The 12755-nt window shown below is 47.2% G+C and overlaps 1 protein-coding gene across 2 annotated transcripts in view; it reads left to right on the top strand.

Moving 5' to 3' along the window:
• The window catches only part of LOC118362453 (formin-like), a 66662-nt gene that overhangs the window by 29349 nt on the left and 24558 nt on the right, over positions 1–12755 (top strand). The window contains exons 7-12 of one of the 2 annotated variants that reach the window (XR_008086205.1): positions 688–749; positions 1175–1263; positions 2184–2313; positions 2553–2699; positions 2801–2860; positions 2970–3101. Coding sequence is in view for 1 of the 2 variants with exons in the window: in XM_035742794.2 (XP_035598687.2) it covers positions 688–749; positions 1175–1263; positions 2184–2313; positions 2553–2699; positions 2801–2860; positions 2970–3090 (609 nt within the window). In the remaining variant the exon portion in view is untranslated. The remainder of the gene's footprint in view (positions 1–687; positions 750–1174; positions 1264–2183; positions 2314–2552; positions 2700–2800; positions 2861–2969; positions 3102–12755) is intronic. The other variant, XM_035742794.2, reaches the window with a different exon arrangement.

The following is a 12755-nucleotide window of genomic DNA, read 5'->3' as shown; positions in this document are numbered from 1 at the left end:
CTCTCTCTCTCTCTCTCTCTCTCTCTCTCTCTCTCTCTCTCTCTCTCTCTCTCTCTCTCTCTCCACTCTCTCTATCTCTCTCTCTCTCTCTCTCTCTCTCTCTCTCTCTCTCTCTTTCTCTCTCTCTCCTCTCTCTCTGTCCCCTCCCCTCCTCTCCTCTCCTCTCTCCCCTCCTCTTCCCTCCTCTCTCCCCTCCTCTCCCTCGGCGTCCCCACTTTAGAGATCATTACTGGAGACTGTGGTAATTCTGGCTGCAGGTCCTGGGGTTAAGAAGTTATATGCCCTCTCCTATGACCCCTGGCCTGAGAGGAAAGCTCATGTGTGGGGCTCTGCTCTGACACAATGACTGCCCTGACCTGCCTGACCACACGCCCCGATACCCACCACTCCCTAATACTCTCGTTCAGTCACTTTAAAGTGATAGTTCACTACATAATCTAAGTTTGTCAGACATTTCAGATCTCAAAAGGTGTTTAATGTTGAAATGAGTTAACAAATAATAGACATGGGTATTATTTCTGTAAAGTATAGTTTTGTACATAGCATGCCTATATGAATGTAATCTCCCTCACAGGTTAACAGGCCTGGGCACCAAACCCAGGCAGCAGGGAATTTCAACAGCATGCCTGCCCAACATATTCCATCTTTACAAGAGATTGTCTCTAATAAATGAATGTATTGTTCCAGCTGTTTTGAGTGTAGATAACTCTGTGGTGGACTTGGAGACCATCGAGGCTTTATATGAAAATGTGAGTATTCCAAGGTGTGTTGTAAAGTCATTCAATGAATTGGGCCATTTTCCTGTCCTGTTAAGCATTCAAAATGTAACAAGTACATTGGGTGTCAGGGAAAATGTATGGAGTAAAAGTAGATTATTTTCTTTAGGAATGTAGTGGAGTAGAAGTTGTCAAAAATATAAATAGTGAAGTACAGATACCCCAACAAAAACGACTTAAGTGGTACTTTAAAGTAGTTTTACTTAAGAACTTTACACCACTGACACTACACCAGGGCTCTATAACATATGCTAGTCTACAGCCAATTTCTCAAGGATGTCACACTCAACATTTATCCATTGCTATTCTACCTCTTGTTTTGTAATGACTGTCTATATCATTCGTTGCTACAGCTTTATTGTTGTCTACTCAACTGTTTTGATTGGGTGTGATCACAGAGGGCCACGAATGACGAGCTGGAGAAGATAAAAACATACTATGAGACGTCCAAGGAGGACGAGGTGAAGCTACTGGACAAGCCAGAACAGTAAGAGTGCTTCTCCTGCATCCAAGGGTTCAGGGAGAGGGCGGTAGAACACTGGACCCTGACTTCTACTGGAGTCAGAGAACTAGATGCTCATACATACAGAAAGACATCCCCTCCCGGGAATTCACCATGCCAATTTCAGAGGGTACTTTGGTTTTGTCTTAGAGATTTTTTAGAAACACATCATGTGGTTTTTAATGTGTACAGACAGAGACAAACACTTTGGTCTTTGACAGCCTGAGCTCACTCATCACGTTGATGGTTCTTTACAGCCAAACCATTACAGTGAGATCTTTTATATAAACATCACTTAGAAAAGGTGGCATCACTTTTGTGTTTATTTATCATTTCAAGCAGTAAATAAACCAAGCTCCTTAGTCTTCCTCAGACAGTAAATATTTGTTCCTGGTCTGTTTTGCAACCTTCATGTCTTCCATACTGAGGGAATGGGCTTATGTGTGTATGTGTGCATGTGTGTGGGTGTACATACACGTGCATATGTGTGTGTGTGTGTGTCTCAGAGTGAATGGCAGAGATGGACGGCTGCTGGCTCTCAGCGCGGCTTTCCTCCCATGGGGGTTAAACATAGCTGGCCTATTAATGACTTGTCACTGTGGGGCAGAGGGCCATGTTCATACCCACTCAGTGTCTGATCCAACAGCAGCCTAATCCCACAGGATATTACATGAATCGGCCTGACACTACATTTGACCAATCAGTGCTCCGGTCCTCCTTAAGTTGACCCTGGACCTATCAAACTATTAGAGCAGAAAGACTCATGACTATCAGCTGCTAGTTAAAAGCCATACTGACTCAGCCGTGTGTGTGTGTGGAAGCAGCGCAGCCAAGGATTAAAAATAGTTCTTCCTGTTGGACATTTTGTTTAATTTTGTCATAACACATTATTTCCTCTTGTGCAGGTTCTTGTATGAACTCTCCCAGATTCCAGACTTCTCTGGCCGGTCCCACTGCATCATATTCCAGTCTATCTTCCTCGACTGCATATCTTCCATCCACCGCAAAGTAGAAATAGTCTCCACCGTGAGCAAAGTAAGACATGACTGCAATCTTATTGATTTGTCAGTGTATGAGCTTTTATCCTGCTGACCCTGTGTGTGTGTGTGTGTGTGTGTGTGTGTGTGTGTGTGTGTGTGTGTGTGTGTGTGTGTGTGTGTGTGTGTGTGTGTGTGTGTGTGTGTGTGTGTGTGTGTGTGTGTGTGTGTGTGTGTGTGTGTGTGTGTGTGTGTGTGTGTGTGTGTGTGTGTGTGTGTGTGTGTGTGTGTGGTCAGGATCTGCTGGACTGTAGCAGTGTGAAGGATGTGATGGGGCTGGTCCTAGCCTTTGGGAACTACATGAACGGAGGCAACAGGACACGGGGTCAGGCTGATGGCTTTGGCCTGGAGATCCTGCCCAAACTGAAGGACGTCAAGAGCAGGGTACACTCACCACACACACAGCCATATTACATTATATTCATCTACAGTATGTTACTGAGAAGTGGCACTGGCTTCTTTTGTCTGACCTTTTGTATCTTTAGGACAACTGTATCAGTCTGGTGGATTACGTAGTTGCATACTATCTGCGCAATTTTGACGAGGTACAGTATTTCAGATGAAGGGAACAAATATCCCAGGATGGACTAAAATATAAATTATTCTGTTGTTTCTTGATGTTTTGTCATTGGTGGGTTGTCTGTTTGTTTGCAGCACGCAGGAACGGACAAGAGTATATTCCCACTGCCTGAGCCACAGGATTTCTTCTTGGCAGCTCAGGTCAAATTTGAAGACCTCACAAAGGACATGAGGAAGCTGGGGAGAGACCTGACTGGTGAGACACAGGTTATTTCACTTTTTTCTAAGCAACTCACGTAACGTCAGGCCTACATAGAGGCGTCCTGTTCTATATTTAGTATGATACTCATTGTACATTCTGTCTTATCCTGTAAGAACACTTTCCTCCATCATCCATAAGAGGTGTTTCAGGGTAGATTCAGGATCTCAGACTCTCTGAAGCACTTTTTCCTTGTTTCCAGGCATCGTGTCATGCCATAACAGGCATGTCATCACTCCCCCATTTCCCCCTGCCATGAACATGCTCAACTTACAGTATCCTATGTCAGAAGTGTCAGTGTCTTCATTTCAGCCAAAGCAAGTCTATCTGTCTGAAACGTTTGCAGATGATATGAAAGCTGGATGGAAATGCAATAAAGGAGCAACACTCACAGGAGAAACTTTACCACATGGCTGGTATCAGGAGCTCAGTGCTCACTGGCATGGTCTGCCCAGGTAGCCAGCCAGTTAGCCAGCCAGTTAGCCAGCCAGGTAGCCTGCCAGTTAGCCAGCCAGTTAGCCAGCCAGTTAGCCAGCCAGTGAGCCAGCCAGTTAACCAGCCAGTTAGCCAGCCAGTTAACCAGCCAGTTAGCCAGTGAGTCAGTCAGCCAGCCAGTTAGCCAGTGAGTCAGTCAGCCAGTTAGCTAGCCAGTTAGCCAGCCAGCCAGTGGATTAGCCAGTGTCAGTCACCCAGCCAGCCAGTGGATAAGCCAGTGTCAGTCACCCAGCCAGCCTGTCAGTTAGCCAGTGAGTCAGTCAGCCAGTTAGCCAGCCAGACAGTTAGCCAGCCAGCCTGGGAATTAGCCAGTGAGTCATTCACCCAGCCAGCCAGTCAGTTAGCCAATGAGTCAGTCAGCCAGCTAGCCAGTCAGTTAGCCAATGAGTCAGTCAGCCAGCTAGTCAGTTAGTCAGTGAGTCAGCCAGCCAGCCAGTCAATGAGTTAGTCAGGGAGTCAGTCATCCAACACGTCAGTTAGTCAGTGAGTCAGTCTGTCAGCCAGCCAATCAGTTAGTTAGTCAATAAGTCAGTCAGCCAGTCAGTTAGTCAGTCATCTAGTCAGTCAGTGGTCCGCTGGGCTTTCCGGGGATTAAAGGCGTTGCCCCCAGGCAGTCAGTTAGTCAGTGAGTCAGTCATCGAGCCAGTCAGTGGTCAGCTGGGCTGTCCGGGGGTTAAAGGTGTTGCCCCCAGGCAGTCAGTGAGTCAGTCATCGAGCCAGTCAGTGGTCAGCTGGGCTGTCCGGGGGTTAAAGGTGTTGCCCCCAGGCAGTCAGTGAGTCAGTCATCGAGCCAGTCAGTGGTCAGCTGGGCCGTCTGGGGGTTAAAGGTGTTGCCCCCAGGCAGTCAGTGAGACAGTCATCGAGCCAGTCAGTGGTCAGCTGGGCCGCCCGGGGATTAAAGGCGTTGCCCCCAGGCAGTCAGTGAGACAGTCATCGAGCCAGTCAGTGGTCAGCTGGGCCGTCCGGGGATTAAAGGCGTTGCCCCCAGGCAGTCAGTGAGACAGTCATCGAGCCAGTCAGTGGTCAGCTAGGCCGCCCGGGGATTAAAGGCGTTGCCCCCAGGCAGTCAGTGAGACAGTCATCGAGCCAGTCAGTGGTCAGCTGGGCCGCCCGGGGATTAAAGGCGTTGCCCCAGGCAGTCAGTGAGACAGTCATCGAGCCAGTCAGTGGTCAGCTGGGCCGCCCGGGGATTAAAGGCGTTGCCCCCAGGCAGTCAGTGAGACAGTCATCGAGCCAGTCAGTGGTCAGCTGGGCCGTCCGGGGATTAAAGGCGTTGCCCCCAGGCAGTCAGTGAGACAGTCATCGAGCCAGTCAGTGGTCAGCTGGGCCGTCCGGGGATTAAAGGCGTTGCCCCCAGGCAGTCAGTGAGACAGTCATCGAGCCAGTCAGTGGTCAGCTGGGCCGCCCGGGGATTAAAGGCGTTGCCCCCAGGCAGTCAGTGAGACAGTCATCGAGCCAGTCAGTGGTCAGCTGGGCCGCCCGGGGATTAAAGGCGTTGCCCCCAGGCAGTCAGTGAGACAGTCATCGAGCCAGTCAGTGGTCAGCTGGGCCGCCCGGGGATTAAAGGCGTTGCCCCCAGGCAGTCAGTGAGACAGTCATCGAGCCAGTCAGTGGTCAGCTGGGCCGCCCGGGGATTAAAGGCGTTGCCCCCAGGCAGTCAGTGAGACAGTCATCGAGCCAGTCAGTGGTCAGCTGGGCCGTCCGGGGATTAAAGGCGTTGCCCCCAGGCAGTCAGTGAGACAGTCATCGAGCCAGTCAGTGGTCAGCTGGGCCGCCCGGGGATTAAAGGCGTTGCCCCCAGGCAGTCAGTGAGTCAGTCATCGAGCCAGTCAGTGGTCAGCTGGGCCGTCCGGGGGTTAAAGGCGTTATTTCAGTCAACCAATAATACAGAATATGAAAGCAATTGGATATACTCTCCACTCTCCCCTCCTCATTCAGATTGCTGCCCTCTGGGAAAATACAAAGAGTCTACAAAAGAGCCCCAGACCCATTTGTCAGTCATTTATTAGGATAAATTGAACACTTAAAGACAATACATTTATTTTACATGTATTTTATATCTACTGCAGGAAAGAAATAGCAGTCTCGCCCGGAATCCTCTGGGTATTAGTAGGGAGTGGTGAGCCTGAATCCTCTGGGTATTAGTAGGGAGCGGTGAGCCTGAATCCTCTGGGTATTAGTAGGGAGCGGTGAGCCTGAATTCTCTGGGTATTAGTAGGGAGAGGTGAGCCTGAATCCTCTGGGTATTGGTAGGGAGCGGTGAGCCTGAATCCTCTGGGTATTGGTAGGGAGCGGTGAGCCTGAATCCTCTGGGTATTGGTAGGGAGCGGTGAGCCTGAATCCTCTGGGTATTGGTAGGGAGCGGTGAGCCTGAATCCTCTGGGTATTGGTAGGGAGCGGTGAGCCTGAATCCTCTGGGTATTGGTAGGGAGAGGTGAGCCTGAATCCTCTGGGTATTGGTAGGGAGCGGTGAGCCTGAATCCTCTGCGTATTGGTAGGGAGCGGTGAGCCTGAATCCTCTGGGTATTGGTAGGGAGCGGTGAGCCTGAATCCTCTGGGTATTGGTAGGGAGCGGTGAGCCTGAATCCTCTGGGTATTGGTAGGGAGCGGTGAGCCTGAATCCTCTGGGTATTGGTAGGGAGCGGTGAGCCTGAATCCTCTGGGTATTGGTAGGGAGCGGTGAGCCTGAATCCTCTGGGTATTGGTAGGGAGCGGTGAGCCTGAATCCTCTGGGTATTGGTAGGGAGCGGTGAGCCTGAATCCTCTGGGTATTGGTAGGGAGCGGTGAGCCTGAATTCTCAGTGTTTGGTGAGGTCCACCTATGACTCCCATTTTTATCCTCTTCGCCAGCCTCCAGGAATAAATATTTATGCTGCGCTATTATAAACCACCCTAAAGAAACCAACTGATCTTAATTATATCAGATCACTTCCATTCACATCTGAATTATGTCTAACTCTGTGTGGCTGGTGCTGACACAGGATCACACCCCCTTGGGTTCTGTAGCTACAAGGGCTCTCAACTGAGAGGAGGCTAGCAATATGAAACCCATTCTCCTTATCCATGCAGGAGCCACATGAGTCCTGTTTTGCCCCACTTTTTCATTCTTTGCTAAGGTTCAGTGGTGTTCCTCCATATCCCTCTTCCCGAGAGTGAGGCTCCAGTAAGTAGCCAGGTAGATGTATGTGTGTGTCTGGTCTGAGACAATGGAAAGGAGTAGGTCAGACTCCCTAGCCTGGCGGCTGCCCTCTCCTCCACTCTACCGTGCAGAAACATGATCCTCATTTGATCCCTCTTCCTGTTTGGGCAGGAGTTGATGACCTCTCTCTGGGTGTCTCTCTGGGGATGGGGATGGGGGGGGGTGGATCCATCCCTTCTCTCCTGCAGAAGAAGCCTGGCAACTACAGAGTAGGACCAGGATATTGTGTTTTCCCTAGTGTCTTCTGAGGCTTTCAGTTCAAATCAAATTGTATTTGTCACATGCACCGTATACAACAGGAGTAGACCTTACAGTGAAATGCTTACTTACAAGCCCTTAACCAACAATGCTTTAAGAAGTTAAGAATAAAAATGTGTTAATTAAGTCAAAAATAAATAACTAGAAAAAGTGAAAATAAAAGTAACAAATAATTAAAGAGCAGCAGTAAAATAACAAAAGTGAGGCTATATACAGGGGAGTCCGGGTAGTCAAGGTAATTGAGGTAATATGTACATGTAGGTAGAGTTAAAGTGACCATGCATAGATAATAAACAGAGAGTAGCAGCAGCGTAAAAGAGGGGTCTGGGTAGCCCTTTGATTTGCTGTTCAGAAGTCTAATGGCTTGGGGGTAGAAGCAGTTAAGAAGCCTTTTGACCTAAACTTGGCGCTCCGGTACTGCTTGCCGTTCGGTGGCAGAGAGAACAGTCTATGACTAGGGTGGCTGGCGTCTTTGACTATTTTTAGGGCCTACCTCTGACACCGCCTGGTGTAGAGGTCCCGGATGGTAGGAAGCTTGGCCCCGGTGTTATACTGGGCCGTATGCACTACCCTCTGTAATGCCTTGTGGTCGGAGGCCGAGCAGTTGCCATACCAGGCAGTGATGCAACCAGTCAGAATGCTCTCGATGGTGCAGTTGTAGACCCTTTTGAGGATCTGAGGACCCATGCCAAATCTTTTCAGTGTCCTGAGGGAGAATAGATTTTGTCGTGCCCTCTTCACGACTGTCTTAGTGTGTTTGGACCATGTTAGTTTGTTGGTGATGTAGACACCAAGGAACTTGAAGCTCACAACCTGCTCCACAACAGCCCCGTCGATGAGAATGGGGGCGTGCTCAGTCCTCCTTTTCCTGTAGTCCACAATCATCTCCATTGTCTTGATCACGTTGAGGGAGAGGTTGTTGTCCTGGCACCATACCGCCAGGTCTCTGACCTCCTCCCTATAGGCTGTCTCGTCGTTGTCTGTTCTATCTGTCAGGAGGAGTGTCTGTCCGTTTGGGGGCTACGGTGGATGTATATGTTCCTGGAGAGTATCCTTGGTTCACCCAGTCCCTGGGCTCATGTGGGCATGGAGTTGACCTTTCATTCAATCAGGGTCAGCAGAGACCACGGCCACGTAAAGCTCTTTAACTGCTAGGTAATTGGGGCGGACGGCGAAGCAGGGACGCTACTGAATGAAATTGTATCAAATAAAAAAGAACCGTCAGAGCTCATTTGCTGCCCAGGGGAGTTTAGTGTTTCACAGAAGTCCTGTGCAGGGTTCGGCATTCATCACCATGGCAAATCAGACAGTGTCTTTATTAGAAATGCCCCTTAATGTCAAGTCAAGGCAAGGCCTTTACCCTGAAGTCCATTTTATGACAGAAGCTCCAGTTTGGGTTAGAGTACTGCTACCTCTCCTCCCCACATAACGGTTAAATATAGGCTACTCCTAATTTTGCTTAAATACAGGCACAAGATGCAGGAAACATGCCGAGTGTGGATAATACAGTCCTTGTAAACTCAAGACCCTCACATAAGAATTGTACACCATGTTCAATGACTTGTATTATTTTGTTTTGGTAGCAGGCCATAGATTAAATGATGACTGCCTTTTCAACAGATTTGTCCGTACATTTCCTCACCTTGTTTTCCTCTTAGATATGGAGCCAACTGAAGCTAAATCTATCAACTAGAATAGAATAGAATACAACTTTATTGTCCATCCAGGATGGACATTTTTCTTTGGCATCACCTTCCTTTAAAGAATCACATACATTTTCACATCATACACATTTAAACCAGTCAGTCCATCATGTTGCGAACACTAACAACATAGAGGACATTAATACACTCACTAACAAATGACCAGTGTCCCAACTACACTAGATAGATAAGTACATATGCCGATACAATTTACTGTGCATTTAGTAGTCCAACAGCACAAGGAAGGAATTAATGTTTAAACCCGTTCTTCTTGGTCATGGGCATACTAACGAGCCGGCCAGAGGGAAGCCTCTCCAACTGAGGGTGGGAGGGGTCGCCAATGACAGCCAGTGCCTTCTTTTTGGTTGCCTTGGAACAGGATGCTTAAATGTGCCTGTGGTCGACCAATTACATTGTTGGCTGTGTTTACTTTTCTGGTCAGTTTGCTTTTGCTCCTCACACTCAGATTACCATACCAGACTGTCATATTGAACGTGAGGATGCTCTCCACAAAGCTGCTGTACACCCTCTCCAGAACATCCTGGCTGACCCCAAACCCCTTTCATTTCCTGAGGATCTATCATTTCTTTATGATTTCCTCAAACTATGACATCCCAAGCATTCCCTTACAGTAGAACAGCTGAAACCCTGAACATTGGAGGACCATGTCTTACAGCAGTTGTGTTCTCAGACAGGCTCTATGTAAGACGTGGGCCAGGGTTGGATGCTGGATAGGTCCAGGCAGATAGAGAGTCCCATAGGGTGGTGCCCAATTGGCCCAGCGTCATCCGGGTTAAGGTTTGGCCGGGGTAGGCCGTCATTGCACATAATCATTTGCTCTTAACTGATTTGCCTAGTTAAATAAAGGTTCAATAAAAATCAAATAAATAAATTAAGAAAGAGATTTATTTTAGAGGAAGGTGTGGTGGGTGTTTGACCTTTATCTCCCGGCTGGCCCAATGTAGCCTGGGTAATAGCAGGTCTCTCGCCTGGGTGGGAGGGAGGGGAGGGGAGGGAGGAGGAAGCTGGGAGCCTGACAGTGCACTGGGGTGGGTTGTTTATAATTGTGGATTAGTGAGAGAATTCCTTGTGCTTTAGAGCTGATGGACAATGATCCAGTGCCTGGCGTAAATAACACTGCTCTGCCAGGCCAGACCACGGACAAGACTAACCTCCCTCTCTCTCTCTCTCTCTCTCTCTCTCTCTCTCTGATTAGAAAGGGTTTTCAAAACATTCATGCTTGACGGGTGAAAACATATGTAGTGTCAGTTTATCTGCGAGAGTTTTATTTATAGTCACTGATGGTTAGAAATAAAGGAGGGCATAACAGAATCAACATGAATCTGGAATGAGTTCAAGCAGTAGAACATTTAGAACAGAAACCTTTTCTACAGTCAAATACAGTATGTAGAGCTCAATGATCATCCAAGTGTACAATGTTTTGTTTTCCAAACATCCCAGGGTCTACAGAATATTGTGGCAAGCCGTCGGTTAATGTGGAGAATTCATGGTTCATTCATTACATCAAAGTGAGCTTGACTAACCGCGTTTGCCATGTCTCAGAGCAGAAGTCAGACTATCTTTTCATGTTAGCCCACTCCCCATGTTACAGTACAGTAACATACCTTATATGATGCAATCCTATACCTTATATGATGCATACCAGCTACCCCAGTGTCCCTACAAGACAGCATGTACTGGGCGAGCTTCCTGTTTACACACACTGTAGAGTTTATGAATCCATGCCTTACTACAGTGTTAACCGCATACTGTTTGGGCATCAAATCATCCTGCCATCATATTTGTCTTATATCTCCACTCTAAACCCAAATAAACCATCACAAATAAACATTTACAAATGTTCCTCTACATGTATACAGAGAATCAATGTGTTGCTTACAGTTTATGATGAGTAACATCTGGAAATCTGTATTCTTCAGTGAAATAACCCTGTTCCACAATAATGCTGAATCCACTGTCTGTATGAAGGCTGGCCCTGCCTGAATGTGGTGGCGGGAGGGGAGACAGGTCCCTTTTGACCTGGTGACTGGACAGGAAGCCAGACAGGACAAACAGCGCTGACATTAACAGTAGGATCTGCTTCTGTCTAACCATCTTAACACAGGGTGCCAAATACAACAGGTGTAGACTTTACCATAAAAGGCTTGATTACGAGCCCTTCCCAACAATGCAGAGTTGGTGCAGCTGTAGAACTTTTTCAGGATCCGAGAGCCCAAGCAAAATCTTTTCAGCCTCCTGATCGGGAAGAGATGCTGTCGTGCCCTCTTGATGACTGTGTGGGAGTGTGTGGACCAAGATCCTGGTGTGCCTTAGCGGTTATCTGATTAACACAGATGATCGATAGGAAAGCACCTTTTGGTGGTAATTTGCAACAGTCTTTTCCTCTATGAAGGCGCTCTCTCTCTCTCTCTCTCTCTCTCTCTCTCTCTCTCTCTCTCTCTCTCTCTCTCTCTCTCTCTCTCTCTCTCTCTCTCTCTCTCTCTCTCTCTCTCTCTCTCTCTCTCTCTCTCTCTCTCTCTCTCTCTCTCTCTCTCTCTCAATTCAATTCAATTTGCTTTATTGGCATGACGTAACAAAGCTTAATAAGATTAAAAATTGTCAACGGGACAACAGTAACAACAATAACCAAGGGTCAAAATAACCATACATTGAACAATAACTAAGCATACAGTAGAGGAAATGTGCAGGTTGGTTGGTCTGTCAGACACTGTCCCTCATCTAATGGGAGGCAGCAATGTAGTGTGCTGCCAATCCACAGCTCTCTTTGAAAACTTGAATGAGGGTTTCAAATTTGGGGAAATGTTTTATATTTTTTTACATTTTGTCAGGAAATGCAGCTCTGTCTCAGGTTCTGCTGTTGTGCAGTGGTTGCACAGCCTTTCCTCTACAGGGAGCCAGGTTTTCCTGTGTCTACCCTTCTCAATGGCAAGGCTGTGCTCACTGAGCCTGTACTTTGTCAAGGTTTCTCTAAGGTTTTGATCAGTAACCATGGTCAAATAGTTAGCCACGGTGTACTGTCGATTTAGGGCCAGATAGCACTGCATTTTGCTTTGTGCTTCCCAATAAGCAATGTAGTTTTGTTTTGACTGTATTGTAATTTGTTTTATTCTGATTGATTGGATGTTCGGGTCCTGAGGCTTCTTCAGTGTGTTAGTAGAACAGGTTGGTGAACTCAGCCCCAGGACCAGCTGGATGAGGGGACTCTTTTCTTTGCTCAGCTCTTGGCATTGCAGGGCTGGATAATGATATGAGAGGGGGTCACTAAATTTGAGATGTTTTCAAAACTGAATTGCTTTTTTGTTTTTTTATTATTAATGGATATTGGCCTAATTCTGCCCTGCATGCATCGTTTGTAGTTTTCCTCTGGACATGTAGGAGAATCTTACAGAACGCTGCATGCAGGGTTTCAATTTGATGTTTGTCCCATTTGGTGAAATCTTGTTTTGCAAGTGGACCCCACACCTCGTTGCCATAAAGTGCAATTGGTTCAATGACACATTCAATTAGTTTTAGCCAAATTTTAATTTCAATTTCAATCTGAATTTATTTCAATCTGAATTAGTTTTTTAATGGCGTAGAATGCCCTGCTTTTTCTGCCTCATTAAGGTGTCCAGTTGAGCTTATTTTTAAACCTAAGTAATTGTAGTGTGTGCAGTACTCTATATATTTTGTACCAATTGAGAACTTTGGTCTAATTCCCTGAGATCTGGATCTTCCCTGGAAAATCATTATTTTTGTATTTTTGGGATGTTACTGCCAGGGCCCAGGTCTCTCTCTCTCTCTGTCACTCTCTCTCTCGCTCTGCTGCTGTAACCCCAGGGGAATTGACATGGCTGTTTGGGCACAGAGGACCCAGATTAACACTCACTGGCCAATTAGAGAACAGCATGGACATATTTACAGTAATGGGATTAGGTGGCTATGGGGAGCGCAGGCCCCTGGGAGAAAAGTGGGCCTTCAGTTGACCTGTTTCACTGTGGTAATAC

This window comes from Oncorhynchus keta, chromosome 29 (genome assembly GCF_023373465.1).
Source record: "Oncorhynchus keta strain PuntledgeMale-10-30-2019 chromosome 29, Oket_V2, whole genome shotgun sequence".
Lineage (NCBI taxonomy): Eukaryota > Metazoa > Chordata > Actinopteri > Salmoniformes > Salmonidae > Oncorhynchus > Oncorhynchus keta.
This window is presented reverse-complemented; position numbering and strand designations above follow the sequence as displayed.